Here is a 24,100-nt window from a genome sequence, read left to right as displayed (position 1 = left end):
TATTTTGTAGTTTTTTTCCTGATGTAATTCTCAAATTTTAGTATTTGTAAATGTTTAAGTAATAGGGGTAGGCTAGAGTCTCAAAAAGATATCGCCATATTTCAACAGAAATTTGTGATCGTGATAATTTGATGATATACAAACAAAATACTGAACCAAGTTTCATCAGCGATTGCAGCTCACAGGCAGTTTCTTTTTGATCATATTTTTCCATTTTGCTCCTAGGTTTTCATTTTCCCTTTTAAGAGTACTGGTGGTTTGAGGGACACTAAAAGCACACGTGTTACTTCTTTCTTTTATGCTCTGCAATTATTTGACAAGGGGAAATTATCAAGAGCAATAAAGATGTTAAACCTCCGTCTGTGAAGGATAGGAAGACTGAAGACTATTTTTAGTCTGGTGATTATGTGTGTTTTGTTTATATGTCTGTCTGTTATGAATTAATGTAATCATGAGGTGCTTCGCTGATGACGCGTTGGAAATGTTCGGAGGCACTTACTTAAAATGATCACCCTAAGCTCAGCTGTCTGGCAGCATCACACGCTCTGGATAAGAAACACTCTGCACCAGTTTGCTTCCAGCCTGTTATTCAGTTTGCGTCATGCGTGTCACGTACACCAGAGAACCAAATTCAATTCCACTTTTATTGTCATGGGGTGCAGGTGTAGTTTCAGAGTGGATGTCAACAAAGGCTGTAAAAAGGTTGATTAAAGGTTTGCCAATACAAGATCTTACTTCTCTGGCACATGTCTTTCTAACAAGAAGCCTCCAACCGGCTACATTTATAAAAGGAGTGATTAAAAATATTTTTAAGTTTTGTTTTCTTTTTCAAAAAACAAATCTACTTTTCACAGATTATATCTCTTGTGGCGTATTAGCTTAAAAATTCAGAAATAGTACATAAGGGCTTAATTTCTTTGGATGGCATGTTTTCAAGTGGCAGATATAACAGAGAGAGGTAGGTCTTTGATCTGGTGTACCCGTCCCCTCGCTTTCTGTCAGAATTGATAGGTTGTATCTGTGAAACATCGAGTCCAAGATTAAAGTCTTTTCATTCCTGCTAATCTTCTCTGTCAGCTTTAAAGTTTAGAGAACAATGATATCGGACAGCGCAACAAAGGAAGGTGCCTAAGGCCCAACATTGTTGTAATATTAATGATAAATCACCCTGTGACACTTGTCACAGGGTGATTTATCATACAGGCTTGATCTTTAGATGATAGTAATGATAATGAACCATGTTGCTAACTGCACAATTTATTTATTTTTTACTTTCTTTTTACAGTTCTTTACAGCTGCTTTGTTATAGAGGTGGTTGTTCATCAACTTTTATTCATTTCATTGTTTTTTTTCTTTTTTTTTCTTTTCAACATTATTATCTGTGAATGTAACGTGTGGGATATCTGTCAGTAGAGATGCATTGCTAGATTCGAATTCATAATGTTGTTACTATGTTCAGTTGTTTTGACATATTGCACCGTTTTAGACCCAAACTGAAGTGTCTCAACAACTTATTTTTGAATAGCAGTAACATCTTTTAAAAATACTTCCCAGAAATTTTTTTGCTTTTCCTCTGCCAACGTCATGAATTTGAGGAATGTGTTTATAACTGTCTGATGGATTGCCATGAATCTTTGAAGATTACAAATCCCACAGCTTTTTACTGCTCAGCTGTAAAAAGTCGAGTGGGGTGTTATCGTCGTGAACAGTATAACTTGAGAACGATGGGAGATAGGATATTCAAATTGATCTACTAAAAATATTGGAGAGCTTTCAATGGCAATCCATCCGATGTTCATTCATCGTAAACATCAGGTTCATCATGCCACTAAAGCAAAATTGATCACTGAAGTTGGCTCCAGAAACTCGTGTTTGAGTCAAGCGTTGTTTCATTTACATAAATGTGCTCATGGTTAACTGGTGAAGGCTGAAATATGAGTTGCAGTGATACTCTTTTTACTAGAAAAGATTTTCTCTTCAATAAACCTTGCTGGTAACCTCTGTGTGTTGTAGTTCTATTATGGTGGAAAGTGAGTAATTCATTCTCTGTTGTCACCAGCATGTTGCTGCAGTCACTCTGTTGATGGGGGAGTGTGGGGTTAAGTTACTATAATAAGCCAGAAAGCCCAAGTTTCAGTGTAACAAGCACCTCAAACTTGTGGACGAGTATTTAAAGATCACCTTTGACCTAAGGTCAGGGGTGATCTTTAAATTCAAAGTGACTTATAAGGCGTACTATGTATGTAGTTGGTCTTTAGTCACATAAATGAAACGCGATTAGGCAGAAGAGTGATGTCCATCTGGGACACTGTAATCAAGATTGTAGGGCAATTTGGCGGCTTCCACAAACAAGTGCCCTCCCCAATGTCATTTTAATGGATTAATTTTTAAGTCTATGAGAATGTTTGTTCACTAATCAATGTATCTTTGTTATTACAACATTCTTTTTTCTTTGGTAAATAAGTTTAAAATAACATAAACAGCAACTTGAAATAACATCTCACTTTGAAGTAGTGTCACAGATTTGTTGTTGTTTATCTCTTTTTCTCATGTTGTTGGTGTTTTTTTTAACGGTGCCTTTAAAGTCTTCCGAGTGTAACTTTCCAGATTCATAACTGCAAACTTCAGTATGAAGATTCTTGTTTCGGGCTAAGTGTCTGTGGTCAACTCTGAAACAAAGAGGTGGATGCAGTGAGAAAGCGCTGCATAAATTTGATTCTTATTTTCTTGGTGTTAGGGCAGGTTCATAAAATTTGCATACCAGACATGTGTCCCAAAATAATCAAACCCCAAAGTCACAAAGTCATATTATAATGTTGAATGAAAACTGTTGTGTGTTATAAAACACGATAAAGTGGTCGACTTTCTCAATTCAGTGTAATTGGCAAGCAAAGATGGACTTTTTTTCCCCCACACCCTTATCCATGTGTGAAGCTGACCGTCCGCTGTATCTTCTCAAAGGCACAGCAGGAACTTCAAGCTCAACCAACAGCAAGCACATACAGGATGAAAACGGGAGGAGTAAAAACAGCATGTATGCTACTGTTGTGTGCCTACCACTCATGACTCAAATAATTAAAGTCTTATTTCCTGCTCTCGTTGTGTTAGCTTAACTGTAAGCCACCTGGGTAACAACTTACTAGCCAGCTAGCCAGCAGCTATTATCTTAATGTATATATAAAATATTGAATATGTAGTAAGGAGTACATTGGGTTATATTGAATAGGCAAGTTTGTTCTTGCCTTTTACACTTAAACTTGGGCTTATTTAGACACTTTCTGGCTTCTTATAGCAACCTAACCACCCCTGTCAACATACAGCGGCTGCAGCAACATGATGGTGACAACAGAGAAATAATTACTTACTTCCCACAACATTAGAGCTATAAAACACAGAGGTTACCAACAAGGTTTATTAAAGGGAAAAACTTTTCTGGGAAAAAGAGCCTGCATCTCAGGTTTCAGCCTTCACTAGTTAACCATGAGCAGCTCATGTAGATGAAATTTAAAGCCATTGTGTCTCCCTTACAGATGAATTGTAATAATTTTGGTAATTCTCTTAATTACTATCTGGAACTTTGCACTTTTTGTGGTTTTACATGTTACCCCTCAGCCGTAAAAGTCAGATGGGGTTGTAACCCTGATGGATGGGCGAGCAGGTGGGCAACACCAACAACCAAGTTGTGAAATCGGTAACTCGAGATCAAAGCAACGTAGGAATTTCAATTGATACCACATGTGCATCTACGAGAATCTGACCTCAGGGGCCAGAGGTCAAGTTTTCTGAAAAACTTGTGACTTTAAGAAAGCAAAGTCACCTAGGATTTCTGAATTGATACCATAGATGGTAAATGGAATGGTTCTTATGTAGCTCTTTTCTACTCCATCTTAGCACTCAAAGCTTCTCTGTATGTGCTTTCTATCTAACATTCACATGCATTCTTGCTCTGATGTATCAGCAAGCAACTTGGGGTTAGTATCTTGAAGTAGTGTGCAGACTGGAGTAGATGGGAATCAAAGCACCAACGTTCCGATTAATAGGTGACCTCTACCACCTGAGGTACAGCCACCTCATAGATGCAGCTGTTGGTAGGCTGCGAGTAGGACTGTTTTGTCTGCCTTATTCAGTGTTCTTCTTTTGACTGTTGTTTACTTTAGCTGCAGTGCATTTGACCTCTCAGGGCCACCGTACAAGTGTAACTGGTGTATAAAACCCATCAGCTAGCTATGGAGTCTGCCTTTACAAACATTTGTGAAAGAAGGGGCCATTCTAAAGCCCATGGTACTGTAATAGGATGTGACCGTTGCAACAAGTCAGTTTATGAGATTTCCTTCCTGGTATTATTGCAAAGTTGAAGTGTTTAAAAACCACAACAACTGGGGCACAAAGTGGAAGACCATTTACAGAGCGAGGTTGCTGATTCCTGGTGTGTAAAAGTCACTGACGCTTTGATGAGTCGGTACCTGCAGGACTCCAACTCTCCTCTTGTATTAACATCAGCACAAAAACTGTGTGATGGGAGTTTTATGGCATGGGTTTGCTTTTTTAAAAACACTCTAGGTGTGTTTTTAAAAAAAAAAAAAAAAAAGTTATTGATTTATTGAGATGGAAAAATTAATGTATTTGGCTATTAGTCAGGACCCCCGTAGTCTAGACACTGATTGTGGTAAGGATGGAGGCTTGGGTTGTCTGAAGTCTGAAGGGGAGAATGACAGAGCAGAGAGTGGAGGCTGATTGGCTAAAAGAAGGCTGGTAAGAAGATGATTGGACTAGGGTAATGATGTCAGCATTGAGTTTGACAACGTGGGAAAGAGGAAGCAATGTAAAGAACAGACTAACAGCCGAACACCCAGGAAAGCAGGCAGATGAGTGATTACAGATCTCTTTTTTTAACTTGCGCATACGTTTAATTTTGCAGTAACAAAAGTGTGTTTGTTAATGTGCGTGTGACTATTCTAAGCTTTCCTCAGATGATAACTGCCCTACCAGAAACCAAGTTGAAGTTCAGTTCATGTTACTAAGCCTCTTGAAGTGTTAACTCTCACTCACAGCCAGATCATTGTGATTAAAAGTTGTGTGTGAGCGCGTGGATGGACTGCAGACACTTAGTTCTCAGTCACAGATCGGCCCGTTTGTGCACTCGTGTTTCTAAAAGCTCTGTAAGTGCAGGCCCAGAATATTGTGAGCTCGGTTTTGTGGAGGGGGCATCGCTAATGAACTGGTTAGGGGGTGAGAAGGAAGGTGCCAATCCCTGCAGACATACCACTAAGGAAGTGGGTGTGCGTGGGATGGAAGCGCTATGTATCCAACAGCTGTATGAATGCAGCCCTGATGAAGGTAATTTACATTTCACAAATTGTGTATGTCCATGTGTCAGGTGCAGGTCGGGCAGATTTTCTATTCAGTGTTTCTGCACAGAAATTTCAGTCGCGGTGATGCAAATGAGCAGCTGTCAGTGCTGCAAAGACCGGCTGAAGAAGCCACACGTTTTTAAATTTAAAGTGTTTATGAAGTTTAGTTTCTGTAGTGCATAAGGTGAGGTGTTGCTCTGCATAACATTAGTGGTTCTACATGCAGATTACCAGTAATCTCATTACTAAGTAACCAGATTAAAGGCTAATTAGTGAAGAGTGTGTGGTTGTCTGCTGGAAAGATTAACACAAAATAAGAAGATGAAAATAGGAAAAGCTGCTTTTAGCTTCAAGTGGAACTAATACATCTAGTATATTAAAAAGTGATTTGTTGTTAGAGGTTGTTCTTGTAGTAACACATCTGCAAACAAAAGCTGATTCTTGACGCTTAAAGATTTCTTCTTCAAGATAAACACTGCAGAAGTGGTAGTTGTTTAGTACACAGGGGGAATTTACCTACAAAAGAGCCATTTATTCCACTCAGGAGCTGATGGAGACCAAAATAGAGTTAAAAGAGATGGGCCTTCCAGTAATTCGGTGAACACAAGGATTTTGCCTACATACAGACTTTTTGTGTAAGGAAAATGAAACAATGAATTGAACAATGAAGGAACAATGAAAGCGGTAGTGTTGGCTCCTCTCTTAAGCCTTGTTTATACTTTCAGCTTTAACGAAACGTCATTTTCCCCATCAGACGGTGAGTGGGAGAGAACGTGCGCCTTCCTGTTTTGTGTGACCGCACGGACTCGTTAGAATTTACATTACAATGCACCAACTGTGCAAGCGCCCCAGGTGGCAAACTTCAAAGAAATCTAACAGGAAAGACTACTCAGCGGTTGGGTCTGCAGTTGTCTGTGTCCACAGCAAAGTATAATGAAGGCTTCATTTTCCACAGCAGCTTTATCTGCCCTTTCTGCACCGGATGACCTTCCTCCCATTTATTTAGACTAACTTGCGACCCTTGAGTTTGTCTCTCCTTGTCTCCATCTGGGATCTTTTGCACAGTTTTAATCACCACCACCAAACCACACTGCTGACCACATAAAGGCCCTACAATATTAGGACAAGATGAGCATGAACAAGATGGGAAGGACAAACTCCTTTTCAACTTTTTAACCATTAGAGAGGGAACACCATTGACTCTGATGTGTTGGAGGATGAAAAGAAGAGGATGAGGTAGGGAATAAAGAGGGCAGAACACAAAATATGGGAGAGACAAGAAAAAAGTTAATGACGTGTAGTACTGGAATGTAAATGGACATTTTTTAACCAGTTTTGGTGCAGTTGACATATTTATTCTTTGTACACTGTAATGGTACATTCCCAGCATGGAAAATAGTATTTTGATTTTCATGACTTTGTGCAAATTGCAGTCTCCTTGTCTTTTAAATCTTTGCTTTGAAGCCAGGGATCTGGTTTGTGACCACATGCAAAAAGTTGCCAGCTTCACATTGACTTTGGTGAGTTAATGGTCAGTCCGCTATCACTTTGAGATTGAATGGAGTCAAGTTGGCAAATATGTGCAATCCGTTTGTGATAATCGGGTGAATTACAAATCCCTTTTCAACTACATAAAGAGAAATTTACATTAACTACATTTACAGTCCAACCAGAATCAACCAAGCATGACGTAGTTGCTGCAGGATGGTGATTTAACTGCAAATTGAAATCGGTGCTCAACAACCAACTCGAGTTTCCTAATGTAAATAAGTGTCACAAAGGAGATTGGCTCATTGGCGCAGACTGATTCAGATTGATTGCAGCCCTTTGCCAAACTGAATGATTGCACCAATCTGAGTTGCACTAGGCGACCTGTGCAAACACCTTGTAATCAGAAGTGTGCTACACCCTCAACTTCTAAGCGACAACGTTTGTAATGTAGATTGCAAAGGTTCAAAACGATTATAGTACCTAACAGCATTTTTCTGCAACATAAAATGAGCTGATCTTTGATATTGGACTAAATCACAAGAGGTGGTTTAAAACGGGAGCTAAAAAATACCCCTTTCCTACAGTAAGTTACATTAATGTATTTTCAACTTTTTGCCAGCTGTTTTCATAGCTTAAAGGAACCTATTTAACTTTACTGCATGGGCTGATCATACTCACCCATTTTACTCTTTAAAAGGCCTTTTCTGAACCAAGATACAACTGAAGTGATTGCAAAGGTTGCTCTAGTAGTTTTGGACATGTAAATGAGCAATTCTTGCTTACAACCAGAACCCCTGTGCATCCAAGTGCAAACAAATCCACAGAAACGTAGGAGATTTGTGTATATAACACTTTTACTTCTAGTTATATTAAGCTCTATACAGGGAGTGCAGAATTATTAGGCAAGTTGTATTTTTGAGGAATAATTTTATTATTGAACAACAACCATGTTCTCAATGAACCCAAAAAACTCATTAATATCAAAGCTGAATGTTTTTGGAAGTAGTTTTTAGTTTGTTTTTAGTTTTAGCTATTTTAGGGGGATATCTGTGTGTGCAGGTGACTATTACTGTGCATAATTATTAGGCAACTTAACAAAAAACAAATATATACCCATTTCAATTATTTATTTTTACCAGTGACACCAATATAACATCTCCACATTCACAAATATACATTTCTGACATTCAAAAACAAAACAAAAACAAATCAGTGACCAATATAGCCACCTTTCTTTGCAAGGACACTCAAAAGCCTGCCATCCATGGATTCTGTCAGTGTTTTGATCTGTTCACCATCAACATTGCGTGCAGCAGCAACCACAGCCTCCCAGACACTGTTCAGAGAGGTGTACTGTTTTCCCTCCTTGTAAATCTCACATTTGATGATGGACCACAGGTTCTCAATGGGGTTCAGATCAGGTGAACAAGGTGGCCATGTCATTAGTTTTTCTTCTTTTATACCCTTTCTTGCCAGCCACGCTGTGGAGTACTTGGACGCGTGTGATGGAGCATTGTCCTGCATGAAAATCATGTTTTTCTTGAAGGATGCAGACTTCTTCCTGTACCACTGCTTGAAGAAGGTGTCTTCCAGAAACTGGCAGTAGGACTGGGAGTTGAGCTTGACTCCATCCTCAACCCAAAAAGGCCCCACAAGCTCATCTTTGATGATACCAGCCCAAACCAGTACTCCACCTCCACCTTGCTGGCGTCTGAGTCGGACTGGAGCTCTCTGCCCTTTACCAATCCAGCCACGGGCCCATCCATCTGGCCCATCAAGACTCACTCTCATTTCATCAGTCCATAAAACCTTAGAAAAATCAGTCTTGAGATATTTCTTGGCCTGTTCTTGACGTTTCAGCTTGTGTGTCTTGTTCAGTGGTGGTCGTCTTTCAGCCTTTCTTACCTTGTCCATGTCTCTGAGTATTGCACACCTTGTGCTTTTGGGCACTCCAGTGATGTTGCAGCTCTGAAATATGGCCAAACTGGTGGCAAATGGCATCTTGGCAGCTGCACGCTTGACTTTTCTCAGTTCATGGGCAGTTATTTTGCGCCTTGGTTTGTCCACACGCTTCTTGCGACCCTGTTGACTATTGTGAATGAAACGCTTGATTGTTCGATGATCACGCTTCAGAAGCTTTGCAATTTTGAGACTGCTGCATCCCTCTGCAAGATATCTCACTATTTTTGACTTTTCTGAGCCTGTCAAGTCCTTCTTTTGACCCATTTTGTCAAAGGAAAGGAAGTTGCCTAATAATTATGCACACCTGATATAGGGTGTTGATGTCATTAGACCACACCCCTTCTCATTACAGAGTTGCACATCACCTAATATGCTTAATTGGTAGTAGACTTTCGAGCCTATACAGCTTGGAGTAAGACAACTTGCATGAAGAGGATGATGTGGACAAAATACTCATTTGCCTAATAATTCTGCACTCCCTGTATAGTGAGAGCACTGACTGAAATGGTTACATAGCAGTGTAAACTTATATGTTGTTCAGTAACCTTGGTTACTCTGGTAACTGATTGAGTTATTGAGTGCTCCTAGTATAATCTGCTTAAGCTGCATGTCGGCACTCTGAATAAATGAAGCTGACTCTATGGAGTTGCCCTTTGAAGTCCAGCAAAAATTAATTTCTTATGTGTTATGTAAGTATTGCCAGCAGCTATAAAGCAAATGTAACCAGACAAATAGCTTACAGCTCAATCTTTGCAAGTCAGTGGCTCACTCGGTCTACGGAGAATTTTTTTTTGTTCTCACAAGTGATGTCTTCCAAGTAAGCGTTCCCTGCTTCTACATGTAGTCAGCAGTCAGTGTTGTGTGTTCATAAGTACTGACTGAACTGTCTTGGTGAAGTGGGGTGACGAGTTCTTGAAATGTGTGGTATTTGTCAGCCAGCTGAATCGGACCATTGTTTTTGGGTGAACGCTTCCAGTGTTACACATGATATATTGTAATACCAAAAACAGGAATGCTTTCTTTTTCTTATGAACTGAAATGGTTCACGCTGAGTTTTTCACTTCCAACTGTTTGGTTGGGCTTTTTCCTGCCTAAACTCTTTATTTTGTTGTTTTAATGTGGAGCCTGAAATTTGAATTTCACAGTGTGTGGACGTGCGTGGGACTACACTCACAGAACGATTGTTCTTCTCTGCAGCGCTCCTTCAGCATTCCCTCTTGTCTCTGTAGCGCTGTTTGGAGCCTCTGCTCTGCCCGTTGCTTTAACCAGGGGTCGCGTGGGGCTGAAAATGCCGTTTGCAGCTTTAGCTGGAGGGTCTTTACGCTTATCTCTCCTTGCCTGCATGGCCCTGCTGTCTCATTCTCTCTCTCTCACTCTCGATGTATCTGTATATCTCGTCTCCTCTGCACAGCTTTCTTCACCACTTGCTGTGATAACGCCCCCTCATGAATTTTTCTCTTTGCTTAATATGAGGCTGCTACTTCTATATCTCTACTACTATATCATCCCACACTAACTTTTTGCAGCTTTGTCTTGCACTTACTATGCCAACTATAATACTCTTTATCTCAGGTTTGAGCATAAAATGCAGGATAATTGACTGACTCTACAGATCTTTTACCAAGTTTTATGTTTTCAGTTGGTTGCTATGGACCAGATTTGTGGGCAGCATCAGTGCAAAATGTTCTTTTGGTGTTGAAGATCTGCTGCTCAGATTTTATAAAGAGGCACAAGGAATATTTTTCAAACTAAACTGGGTGGAGGTTTCCCTTTCAGTGCACAACAATTTTGGGAGAAGGGTATTCAAATGATTCACACAAACATGAGGAGAGCGGTAGGCTAGTTATTGCAAATAACACTGAATTTATCACTGAAAAAATGCATGTCTCATTTTACAGCTTTTGTGGTTGTGATAGTTGTCACTGGGTGTTAATTTATTGCAGAGGGTTATCAGAATGGCAGACTGAACTGAACCTAATGTGGAATGTGGTGGGAGGAAGAGAGGCCCAATATAGCAGAAATCAAACGTGTATAACAGAAAAGACTACTCCACCGTCGGGTCTCCAGCTCACTGTGTTCATATCCTGCAAAGTATAATCTAGGCCTAAGGTGTAAAACCTGTGCTTACCCTGTAACAATTTGGCGAGTACAGTACTCACTCCCACATTGGTTCCGCTTGATTTTGACCTGCTGAGTTGTGCTGCTCTTTGTAGAAATCTGGTCACAGTGGTTAGTAGATTTTTTGCAGAACTTTCCACTCCCATCAGTGCATTTGATGATGGTGATTGTGGCCTCATGCTAAGTGCACAAACTGTCAGAGAATGAAAACGTTTGACAAAATTTCAAATTTCTTAAACTTCCTAAACTATCTGAGCAGCTTCTTGATGCATGCTCAATCATCCAGTTAAATAAATCCCCAAAAGGGGAGTCTGTTGATCTGGACGTAGTGTTTTTAGTGGGAGACACATTTTCTCATCCAAGTGACTTCTTCCATCTGAAGAAGTCACTTGGATGAGGTAATTCAGAAGGTACAGGGAGTGCAGAATTATTAGGCAAGTTGTATTTTTGAGGAATAATTTTATTATTGAACAACAACCATGTTCTCAATGAACCCAAAAACTCATTAATATCAAAGCTGAATGTTTTTGGAAGTAGTTTTTAGTTTGTTTTTAGTTTTAGCTATTTTAGGGGGATATCTGTGTGTGCAGGTGACTATTACTGTGCATAATTATTAGGCAACTTAACAAAAAACAAATATATACCCATTTCAATTATTTATTTTTACCAGTGAAACCAATATAACATCTCCACATTCACAAATATACATTTCTGACATTCAAAAACAAAACAAAAACAAATCAGCGACCAATATAGCCACCTTTCTTTGCAAGGACACTCAAAAGCCTGCCGTCCATGGATTCTGCCAGTGTTTTGATCTGTTCACCATCAACATTGCGTGCAGCAGCAACCACAGCCTCCCAGACACTGTTCAGAGAGGTGTACTGTTTTCCCTCCTTGTAAATTTCACATTTGATGATGGACCACAGGTTCTCAATGGGGTTCAGATCAGGTGAACAAGGAGGCCATGTCATTAGTTTGTCTTCTTTTATACCCTTTCTTGCCAGCCACGCTGTGGAGTACTTGGACGCGTGTGATGGAGCATTGTCCTGCATGAAAATCATGTTTTTCTTGAAGGATGCAGACTTCTTCCTGTACCACTGCTTGAAGAAGGTGTCTTCCAGAAACTGGCAGTAGGACTGGGAGTTGAGCTTGACTCCATCCTCAACCCGAAAAGGCCCCACAAGCTCATCTTTGATGATACCAGCCCAAACCAGTACTCCACCTCCACCTTGCTGGCGTCTGAGTCGGACTGGAGCTCTCTGCCCTTTACCAATCCAGCCACGGGCCCATCCATCTGGCCCATCAAGACTCACTCTCATTTCATCAGTCCATAAAACCTTAGAAAAACCAGTCTTGAGATATTTTTTGGCCCAGTCTTGACGTTTCAGCTTGTGTGTCTTGTTCAGTGGTGGTCGTCTTTCAGCCTTTCTTACCTTGGCCATGTCTCTGAGTAAATGGTAAATGGTAAATGGCCTGCATTTGTATAGCGCTTTTCTAGTCCATAGGACCCCAAAGCGCTTTACACTACATTCAGTCATCCACCCATTCACACACACATTCACACACTAGCGATAGCAAGCTACATTGTAGCCACAGCTGCCCTGGGGCGCACTGACAGAGGCGAGGCTGCCGGACACAGGCGCCACCGGGCCCTCTGACCACCACCAGTAGGCAAACACGGGGTTAGTATCTTGCCCAAGGATATTTGGCATGCAGCCAGGATGCAGCCTGGGATCGAACCACCGACCTTCTGATTAGTGGCTGACCTGCTCACCTTGTGCTTTTGGGCACTCCAGTGATGTTGCAGCTCTGAAATATAGCCAAACTGGTGGCAAGTGGCATCTTGGCAGCTGCACGCTTGACTTTTCTCAGTTCATGGGCAGTTATTTTGCGCCTTGGTTTGTCCACACGCTTCTTGCGACCCTGTTGACTATTTTGAATGAAACGCTTGATTGTTCGATGATCACGCTTCAGAAGCTTTGCAATTTTGAGACTGCTGCATCCCTCTGCAAGATATCTCACTATTTTTGACTTTTCTGAGCCTGTCAAGTCCTTCTTTTGACCCATTTTGCCAAAGGAAAGGACGTTGCCTAATAATTATGCACACCTGATATAGGGTGTTGATGTCATTAGACCACACCCCTTCTCATTACAGAGATGCACATCACCTAATATGCTTAATTGGTAGTAGGCTTTCGAGCCTATACAGCTTGGAGTAAGACAACATGCATGAAGAGGATGATGTGGACAAAATACTCATTTGCCTAATAATTCTGCACTCCCTGTAGTTTGGTTTTCTTTCCCCATCAGGCTACAATGAAAATCTGGCAGAGGTGATGGGATTACAATCACCAAAGGCAGGGCTAATAATTTCTTCAGCAACTTCTTCAGTCTGAAAGAGGTTAAAATATTACACAACATCCTTTTTTTAAGCAAGTCACTACAGTCTGAAGAGGCCACTTGGATGAGTGCCGAAACGTTTTGCTCACTGAAAATGCTGCGTCCAGATGAACAGAATCAACTGTTGGGTACCTGAGCAGCTGTCTAAATCATAAATACATTCGTATTTTAATATAATAAAACCTAAGAATAAATATATGAAGAAGATGGATCTACACTCTCTGGTTTATAGAGTTAAATTATATGTAATGAGTCACTATTGGATCTGACTTAGAAACCGAGTGATACTGTATGCTCATGCTGTAGTGACTTGCATAAAAAAGAATGTTGTGTAATATTTTAACCTCTTTATGCTGCAGTATAAAGCACCTTGAGATGACTATTGTTGTGAACTAATGCTATATGTATAGGATTATTGTCTATTTTACACCAAATTGGACCTTCATTTGCAAAAATTAGTATTATACTGTTTTACCTAAGATTTGAAATTAGCTCAACTTTGAAAGAGCATAAGGTCGTCATTGGAGTGTTTTTACTAAGATCATAAATCACTTTAGAAGAGAATAATTTTCCCATAGACTTTAGTTAGAAAAGTCTCCCCTGGCCACTGGAAGGAATGCAAGTTTCAGGCAATTACACGTTGCTGAATGCTATGTGCGTTGTTTATATGTGGAACTTGTTTGTATTAGAACTTGGAAAAGCCTAAATTTCTCACGTTTGAAAACATAAAATTATTCTCTGTTTGCCTTTTTTTGTTTCAAAAGTACTGAAATCAAACAAATGTGTTAATTTTCTTTTGTTGCAATTCTTGCACTTGATCCTGGCTATGCTAAATGTCTACCATCATTGGGTGCTAAAGTTGTTTGGGTGCTGGAGCTGATGGCTTTCATACTTGAGTAGAAGAATAAGTGCTGAAGGCTTCACACACGCGCGATTAACATCACTAAAATGATTTTGGAGTTGAGTGAAATTCAGAGGGTAATTTGGTTTTCTTTCCCCATCAGGCTACAATGAAAATCTGGCAGAGGTGATGGGATTACAATCACTGAAGCCACAGATAATCATTTCAATTAGAGGACTCTCTCAAGGAAAACTCAGCCCGGTAGTGGAGCGCTTATATGTATCCATAAAATAAATCATTTTTATGTACCCGTAATAGGCTTACACTATGAAATGTGAGAGCACGGCTCAACCACTTTCTTCTCTATATAGACCGTCTCTGCTCAGCTAACCTTTCTTTCCCTTTGATGTGGCTGAATAAAGGAAGGAGAAAGAAAACAAAATGATTTGCCTTCATCTCTAAATCTGTGCTGGACTCTTGTTTAAAACCTCTTCTCCCTCTCTACAGGTCGGCTTCTTGAAGACACAGCACCGGTATGAAATAGTGTTCACCCTGCCTGAGATCCCAGCTCTGGGTAAAAATGTGTGTCCAGCGCCGCTACCCGGTCCACACCTCCGGATCACTGATATCACACCGGCACAAGAGGGTGAGGTCACGAGCGATGGAAAAACAAAAAACAGTTTTCCATTAAAATTGTGAAAAGTAATAATAATGTAAATTTGTAATTACGTTCAAATGATCAATGCCTGTCTGTGTCGCATCTTTTGACTGATGACTTTGAGCTAAACTAGGTCACTGGTTTGGGATTTGTCCATCATGATCAGTCTTATGTAACATGTTAGCTTAATGATTACTGAAAAAGTCAAAAATGGGAAAATCTTTTTTCATGTAGTGCAGTCTTTATGTCAGATGTGATTATTTTAGATTCGCTTTAGGTAATAAAACCAAATCAGTAGTAACAGATTAGTGAATATAGCATAAGGACTGCACAACAGGCTGGCCTAAAGTCTAATATGTTAGTACCAATGCTGTGGTTTTATACTCCTATTGCTTTTAAAACCATAATATCATCTTCTTTTTCTTTGTTTGGCTGATCCCTTTAGGAGTCGTATGATGCCCTGTTAGCCTGTGCGCTGCTATACAAAGCTTTGTAGCCTCTCCAGAGTACATCGCACAAGGTTTACATTGTGTTGTCTGTTTTTGGAGGACTGCAGGCGAGTGTACCTCTGTAGCCTCTGCATTGGTTGAACTCCCATAATCCCTCTCTCTGAGAGCTAACAGAGACAAAAGCAGGAGCATAAATCCGGCTTTAGTCAGTGACCAGACTCTGTAATATTGTCAGACTTACCGGCGTTTAATAAGCAGATGCTAAGAAGAAAAAACCATAATAACAACACAGAGTAGCGTTACTAGAATGATCTGCATGCAGGCTGCTATTGACGTTAGTTGTACCTTTATCATTATTCTAACTACAAAATGTGTTGCAATAAAAACAGAGGCTTGGCTACAGAAGAAATGTTTGTAGATTAGATGAGTTATCATACGTTCTGTAATTTGGGAGCAGAGCAGTTACTACAGTTGCAATAATCTCAATTAAATGGAGGAAATGTCTTCCACTAACAGCTCACATGTATGTTGCCTGAGAGGTGAAATACAGGCTAAAAACTCAATTAAATGCTTATCTAAAGCTGTGAGATAAGCTGGTACATGTTGATAGTTATTTTGTTAAACTAATCAGCTGCCATCCTTCAGCCCTCACTTTCAGTGACACGAAGCCCTGTTCTTTCCCAGTCAGTATATGTAAAACAAGCTGCATTTGCAGTTTACAGTCATTAGTTTCCTGTTTAAACTGTGAGTCAGGCAGACCTTTTGTGGTATAAAGGTCATTGGTACTGTGTTTACAATACATTTGGGTCATTTTATATCAAAATCTCATAAAAAAAAAAAAGTTCCCAACTGAACACCTCAGACTATGATCATATTAGAAAACTGCTTTGAGGAATCATGGCTCGAAGATGACCTGATATCAAAATGTAGGGAAAATGAGACATTTCATATTCTGTAACACGTTTTCACTGACCAACTATCTCACCTATCTCCAGTGAATGATCACAAGACAGGTAAACCATCCAGGGCACCAATGCTGAGGTTTTATACTCTTTGTTGTCATAGACATTAAATTGCTAGTAACACCATGCTTCTTCTTCTTCTTCGGCCGATTCCTTTTAGGGAATTGCCACAGTGGATCATCTTCCTCCACCTCACCTTGTCAACACCAACCCTCTGCATGTCCTTCACTACATCCAGGAACCTCAACTGTTGTCTTCCTTTCTTCCTGCCTGCCTGCTCCATCTTCAACACCCTTTGTCCGATATATCCTCTGTCTCTGCTCTGCACATATGCAAACATCTCAGTCTTGTCTCTCTAACTTTGCCACCAAACTGCCTGAGCCATCCCTCTGATGCACTCATTTCTAATCTTGTCCATTCTTGTCACTCCCAGTGAAAATCTTACATCTGCTTTCTGCCACCTCCACCTCGGCTAATGTTGATCTGCAAAATGATCCACTGTGCAGTTCCAACTGGAAATCGACTGATTGGCAACAGCATTAAAAAACAGATTATAATTCATCGTAACTCAACATTATTGACGCAGTGTGTTGACAGAGAACATAATAAAAGGCAGAAACATCCAAAAAAGAGCTTTGACTGTCCTTCAAGAACCCTCAAGAACTATTCCAACTTGAAGACATTACAAGAAAGCTGCCTCAGAGAGTTCGGACTGTGTTGAAGGATAGTGGCAGTCATATTTTTCGAAAGCATAGCTAAGCTAAAAAGTAAGTAACTCGGCAGCACAGTCACAGGCTGCAGAGTTCCAGATGGCTGAGGATTACAGCAGCAGACAGTTCAGCTCATGTCAGCACAGAGATCCTTCTTTGAAAAAAAAAAAAATAAATCATAGGAACAGATCTGACTTTCAGACGCTTTCCTGTGTTTCTCTGTGTTCCTGCCGCCCGTCATGCCGCAATAGTCGGTAAACCCTAAACATCTGCCACCTGTGTGGGCTAAAAAAAGACATTTTTTAACTGCTAGCATGAACGTGAGCTTCTCCTGGCCAATAAAACAGCTGAAATGGGTCAGAGGTTTCTGGGAGTCATGCCGACTGCATGCCTGTAATTGAAGCAGGTTACTGACCTTTACTTTCAGTTTATCGTCACACCCTTTATATTACTCTCAGCCTGATTATGTTAACAGGTGTGCTACTATGTTTGTCTTGTGTGTGTGCGCGTGTGTGTGTGTATATATTCATGTGCTTATCAGTCAGTTGTGTTTGTTTTTTTTCCATCCTGTTGACATTTTGTTCTGGATTGTCTGACACTCGAATTATCCTTATGAAAAACATCTCACGCAGAGACGATAAAGTAGAGATGTGCGTGCGTTAGTAAAACGTGCCAATAAAGAGGAAACTTACTCTCTTTTCTGTCTTTGTTGCTATTTTTTTGTCCTGCATGTCTCTCCAGGAGGTCTGAAGATAACGTGCGAGTACATAACCCAGCACGAGGGAGTTCTGTGTGAGGAGGTGAGGCTGCTGAGCGAGACCAACGACGACGTCTGCGTCAGAGTTAAAGTTCACGCCAGAGTCATGGGTAAGGTTGTGTTTAACAACATATATGTAATAATATAATCTTGTCTGCTTCTTCTGTATAAATAGTTACAAATACACCACATTGTATCCTATAAAATACCTTTTTCTTTTTTTTATAGCTGAGGCATTGTGTAGTTGATTGATTTTTCAGTCATTACCATACGACTACCTATGCCCGTGAGACTTTCTATTATAAAACCATTAATCATTTGGGAACTTATTAAACTGAAATGACTGGAAGGCTTCCATAGATTAGTTGCTAAGGCTCATGAAACCTCGAAGGAAGGCCAAAGACGATTTACCTCATTAAGTGTAGAGGACAAACTGACCAGGAGCCATTTGGTTTAGTTTTTATCACTTAATTTGATTAATAAAATTTCATAAACTTGTGGAAACAAATCATACATTTTCCACAGGTTTTCTAAAATCTGAAGTGGTTCTTAAAAGTGTTTTTTTTTGTTTGTTTGTTCCTCCATGTCTTCTTACATGAGGTAAAATACATAAATACCTGATTAACTTATTGATAAATGATTTATTTGATAATTAATATATAATTGGTAGTTCTCCCAGACTGTTAAATGACCTATAAAGTTAAATGATCAAACTACATAACATCAGAATTTGCCCTCACTGACCGCTTCATTGAGTACACCTGTTCAAGGACGCATCAATGAAAGCGCCTACTCAGCGAGTCACATTGCAGCAGCTCGATGCTTTTATCCATGTAGACATGACCTTTGGGATGTGGTGGAACAGGAGATTCACATCATGGATGTGCGGCAGCTGTGTGACGCTGTCATGTCAACATGGACCAAAATCTCGGAGGAATGTTTCCGGCACTTTGTTGAATCATGAAGAATTAAAGCAATGTTGAAGGTAAAAAGAGGGCCAACGCGGTTCTAGTAAGGTGTACCTAATAAAGTGTCCTGTGAGTGTATTTTCATTATATTTTACTTTTTAATTTATAAATGATCAGTCATTTCTTCTTTGGTTTTAAAGGGAGAACTAACAGATAATCCCAAAGGTCGCTTGTTTCTGGTGTGCTGCTGCCACCTGCTGGTTACTTTGAATTTTTGGGTCTGAATAACTTTTAAAACAACAACCAAAGTAAGTCACAATGAACCACTAAAAAAGAAAGGCTAAATTTTTTTGTGGTCAAATTTTTTAAAATAATAAAAACAAAAATGTTCAGAAATACTAACCGAAAAATCATTTTAAAAAGTCCCCTTTTCTGTGGTGAGGGATACGACAGAAACAATATGGCTCTTGTAATCCATAAATCTTTTGTTCTGCTCTGTCCTGCTGCGCGGAGGCTGTAATAATAAATTTGCATCCTCCTCTTCAATCCATGTCAGTGAGACTGAATTAGTCTGTGGCGTTTCTCTCAGCAGATGGAGAATTAGTTAAAGAATTAGTTAAAGGGGGTGCGCAGTGTGTTTTTCCATCTGTGTCTGTGTAAATATAGCAGAACGTGGTGTGTGTGTGTGTGTGTGTGTGTGTGTGTGTGTGTGTGTGTGTGTGTGTGTGTGCGTGTGTGTGTGTGCGTGCGCGCGCGCGCGTGCGTGCGTGCGTGCGTGGTACTTGCGTAGTTGAGGATGAATGATGGCTGTGTTGTTTAGTGTTTATTTTTATCCTCATAATGTGGCCTGAACATCTGTTCAGATGTTTGTGTGTAACTGAGTCCTGGATGAAAACCAGATCAATGGATTAAACTCTACGTCAGCTGTACCGCTCACATCAGATCAGTGACGGAGTATAATACAACTCAGCTGCAGGCTGAGCCTTTAGTCTTGTATAAATACACATGGTTGTTATCCGATGTATAGTTAATTATTATATATCCAGTGAGGCTGATAGGAAGCGTCCTAATGGTAGTTTTTAGTTAGTTATTAAAATGTAAAAAGTGATTTTATCTTGTAGGGAAACTGTAATAGACATTCCCAATATTTTAATCTAATTTGATGAAAGCTTGAACTGCTAGTTATTTTTATGTTCATCTATTCTTAAGGTGGTCGTTTGTTGGAGCCCATATACGTTATTTCTTAATACCTTAAAAAAACGGTGTATCCAAAACAGTATGGTAAAAAGAATCACCTGATGTCAAAGTGCTTTAAGTCTTTAGCCACTCACCGGTGACGATCAAAACATGTACTGTTAGAAAGCAGATTAGTGAGTTTCACATGTTGCAAGTAGGTAAGATAACAATAGGAGTGGCTGCAGACAAGCTCGCAAATGTGTGGGAGTAGTTTGATCTGGGACTCTCCACCATTTGACCCTTTGAACTGAAGAAGCTTCTCGGATGAGAGGTGAAACGTCTTCAAGCAACTTAAAGAAGTCCAGACGCTTTTCTTTCCAAGGTCCTTAGACTATGATGGCCTGGATGAGTAGTTTAGTTATTTCATGGACATATATCGTGTGTCCAGAGGGGAAGGGGATGTGTTACTTGTGAAAATTTTAAGCTTTGTAACTGTACATTCAGCTGTGTATTTTAAAGTCTACGACAGACTTCTGGCAGTAATTTTGGCAGTATTAGGGCTGGGGGGAAAAAAATTAAAGAAATTGCATTGGCCGGGAATCGAACCCGGGCCTCCCGCGTGGCAGGCGAGAATTCTACCACTGAACCACCAATGCGTTGCTGCATGTGTATCCTGCAGTCACGAAAAAAAGCATGCGCCTGCTGCTGCAGGGTGGGGGGAGGGACTGTGGAGAAGTAGAGTAGATGCCTCAGGGGAGAAGGAGGAGGGGGGTGAAAAAGGGGGCTGCCTCTCTTAAAGGAGCCGCTCGGTCTGTGTCTCTCACACCGTGTGCACATCGTGGATTATATACATGAGTTTGAGACCGATGCCTGAGCTTTTTAAAGCCAAGTGCTCACAGGTCATGTTTCCACTTCTAAATGCTCTACAACAAGACTTAAAGGAAGGAAAATATGTCACTCTCTTTTTTGCCTCTGTTTGCTCAAATACTTTGATGTTGTGAAACACTGTTCATAATGTGCAAAGGTGTGGCTGGAATAGGCTGACGATGTTTTATTGTTATTGCACCAGAACATGCCATCAAAGGTTATTGTCAGATTGTAATGTAGCTCCAAATAACTGACTCCTGTCAGACATTTCCAGTGCCTGACTTTCAGTGGTTGTGTCTAGCTGAAGGGTTTCAAATTGATTTAGTTCATGGACCACATTCGATTCAGTTCTGCTTTATTTAAACAGCACCAATTCACAGTGACAATCACTTCAAGGCACTTTATATTTTAAGGTACAGACACTACAGTATTAGAGAGGAAACCCCAGCAATCACACAGTCCTGTATGAGGGAGCACTTGGCAATAGTGGGAAGGGGGATTACACAGGAAGAGATATCAGAAAGAAAAAGTTATAGATATCCAATGTTTCTTTAATTTGAGCGAGAAATAAAATTTGTTACTTTTAGGTCATTCAGGCTTCGTGCTGGGACAGCCACTCTCATAACGCCATCCACTCTAAACTAACAGCACAAGGCTTCCTGGTACTAGAACGTCCAGAAATTCGGACTTGTTTCTCTGCAGATTTTAGACTCTGCAGCCATCTAGTGGCCGGATATCGACTCTTATGCTCAATCACAAAGAGCCGCCTCCACGTCTAAAAGCCTTAAAGTTCATATTTAAAATTTGTAGTTTTTATGTGCAGACCAGTTTCATGCCTGAACACTGGGCCATATAGTACTACATGATCAAAGGTCTTTTTACTTTTTTCAAATGTAAATTTCCCACATAACTATTGACTTATCACATTTAGGTTTGTAAAGAAAGCTACAAGAGTCTTGAATATGTGCAGGATCAGAATCTGTATTTATTTTGTTTTAAATTAACATTTAGATTATTTAGTTTCATTAAATGCCTCTTACAGTAAATTCAGGCTAGTGAAGCAGGTTATTTCCCAGCATGCCCTTAGCAGTCGACAGCCTTGATTAATCTCTCATTACAGTTCATATTGTAATGTAAGAATCGCGCTGATTAGAGTAACGATTTCTTTTTGTCTCTCTGCCTCTTGTCCAGATCGTCACCATGGTACCCCCATGCTGCTGGAAGGCGTTCGCTGCATCGGTCCGGAGCTCGAGTACGACTCTGAGCAGAGTGACTGGCAGGGATTTGACTAAATGTCAGCCTTCTGTTCCCAGTTGTTTCACACATCCACAAACGCCTACAGAAGTTCACACACCTGCCATCTTCACAGATAGAAAAAGAAACAGAAACCTCCTGAGCTGCCCGTTAATACACACACACACACACACACACACTATTAGTGCCACGGGCTGTGCAGCTTTTCCACCTCTGGTGTGATTCACTGTTCACTGGACCTCAGAAATGGTTTTCATCCTGAGACGTGAAAAACATTCCTCAGCTCTGACCTTCACTCTGAAGGAACATGTAATTAAGTCCTCTTGCTTTTCTGTCTTCAACTGTTGTGCTTTCCTTGTTCATCCGTTAGAGGGCAGCGTCTGCCTGTAAATCAGCACAGCCTCACAACTACTTGTGGTTCAGTTTTAGTCTTTTTCTGATGTGCAAAGCCCGCCTGGATTCATAGAGTTAGGAGTAAACAAGGGCTCATTTACGACTTCAAAAGCTTGACCCTAAATTAAGGCTCTAATCTGCGCAATTCAGGGAGGACGAGAGCGAATTAGGAACATTGTTTAACATGCAATACCTCTGTGTGACTATCAGGGGTGCTAAAGAACTCTGCATCCGTTACTGCTCCAATCTCAAGGCCATCTTTTACCAGTTGTGCTGCAGTGTTCTCTATTTAAAGGAAGACCTAAATATAAAATGTGTCTGCATCTTCAGTGTTCATGTTAAACCCATCTCAGCAGGTATACCTAATATTTCTGTTGTATTTGAACCAACCTGCCCCAAACATTTCACTTTCCCCAGTCTGCCTTTCAAAATAAAACATAGGCTTGTTTCAGTAGGTGAGGAATGAATGTACAGCTGCCACACTGGAGGGAGGGGAAAGTGATGCTTCAGTACCTGCTCTCCTGCTATCTGGCACTGATCTGCTGACATATGTCAGGATTTTCTAAGCTGGTTTTCACTCTGTGTGATAGGTGTGTGTACTTTAAAAGCTCCTTCTCGTTCTTTTTTGGGGTCCTTAGGACCAAGTAAAGCGCTATACAAATACAGACCATTTACCATTTAAGAGGAGCTGACATCAAAATCTGACGTTTACCTCTCGTGTTTTAAGTCTCGTCTTTTCTTTTTCTTCTTCTTCTTTTTGTTGTTGTTGTTGCTGAGCTACAGATGCTGTTGACTCACCAGTTTTCCCCAAATTAAAAACAAATGTGTAACCAAAACAAGATCGAATCAAATATTCGGTGCATAGCCTGTAGTTGTTTTAAGGGTGTTAAACTGGGGTGAAAGAATTGGCTGATGAATTTGTTTAAATATTGTTGTTATATTATTATCGAATAATCATTTTAAAAACATTTTCATTATTTTATCCCAAACTTTTCCCTGGACCAACATCTCCTGCCCATGTGTAGACCCTTAAAGCAGTGCTTTAACACACACTGACCACCATCCTTTGGTATTTAAGTCTCTGAGGGGCTTTTTCCTTTCAGCTATTCAAGCTCCAATCTCTTGCTTTAATCCATGAAGCCTTCAGAAAAGTGCCTTTCATCGCCACATCCCGTTTGTCTCTTAACTCCCCGTTGTTCATCCGTCTGCATCCTGTCACCCGAGCAGTTTTCAGGTTTAGCCAGTGTTAGTCCGAGCCACCCAGGACTCAAACATCTGGGGTCATAAACCGGAAGCACCTAAACTTTGGAAGTTTGCAGGTTTCAAACCACTACTTCCACCACCTCTCTGTCCCAGCGCCGTCTTCACAGTGCAACTGCAGATCAGAGGGAGCTCTGCTAACTTAAATTTGTGCTTAAAAGATCAAGTGCCATGATCTGGCTGCACTGCCGTCTCTTGATAATCTCCTCTGAAAGAAGTCCTAACATCTCCTTCCTGCTGGTTAATGTTCATGTTTTTGTTGTTACTCGTTCTGTTGTTGGTTGCATTCAGCCTTAAAGAATTCAATTTAGCGTGTAATTTTTTTTCTTATTATTAGACCACGCGCACTGGGTATAGTAAAGATTGGATAGATTATTTTGATGTTTGTTTGTGCACGATAGGTCAGAGATCCATCTTAGTGTAAAGCTGAAGTGCTCGATAGGTTTCAGGAATGTAGCAGTTTATTTGTTGCTCCCGGTATGTTTGATTTGTATTTTTAATGTTGAAAATGAATTAAAAAAAATGTATATGTTTGAGTCT

The 24,100-nt window shown here is 40.3% G+C and overlaps 1 protein-coding gene and 1 non-coding gene across 2 annotated transcripts in view; one reads left to right on the top strand and one right to left on the bottom strand.

Annotated features, from left to right (window-relative positions):
• adisspb (adipose secreted signaling protein b) overlaps nt 1-24,100 on the top strand; it is a 52,481-nt gene extending 28,381 nt beyond the window's left edge. Inside the window, exons 4-6 of the mRNA XM_086279557.1 lie at nt 14,674-14,812; nt 17,687-17,812; nt 21,845-24,100. Of these exons, the coding sequence (XP_086135683.1) occupies nt 14,674-14,812; nt 17,687-17,812; nt 21,845-21,945 (366 nt within the window). The 3' untranslated portion in view covers nt 21,946-24,100. The remainder of the gene's footprint in view (nt 1-14,673; nt 14,813-17,686; nt 17,813-21,844) is intronic.
• Nucleotides 20,372-20,442, bottom strand: trnag-gcc (transfer RNA glycine (anticodon GCC)). Its single transcript has one exon. It is a non-coding gene; the product is annotated as a tRNA-Gly (tRNA).

Source organism: Aulonocara sp. 'chitande type north' Nkhata Bay, linkage group LG3, assembly GCF_057382095.1.
Source record: "Aulonocara sp. 'chitande type north' Nkhata Bay isolate Kocher_YH1m ecotype deep benthic linkage group LG3, A_spYH_male_GT1.1, whole genome shotgun sequence".
NCBI classification, from domain to species: Eukaryota; Metazoa; Chordata; class Actinopteri; order Cichliformes; family Cichlidae; genus Aulonocara; species Aulonocara sp. 'chitande type north' Nkhata Bay.
Note: the sequence above shows the minus strand (reverse complement) of the source record. Positions and strands in the feature narration are given on the sequence as shown.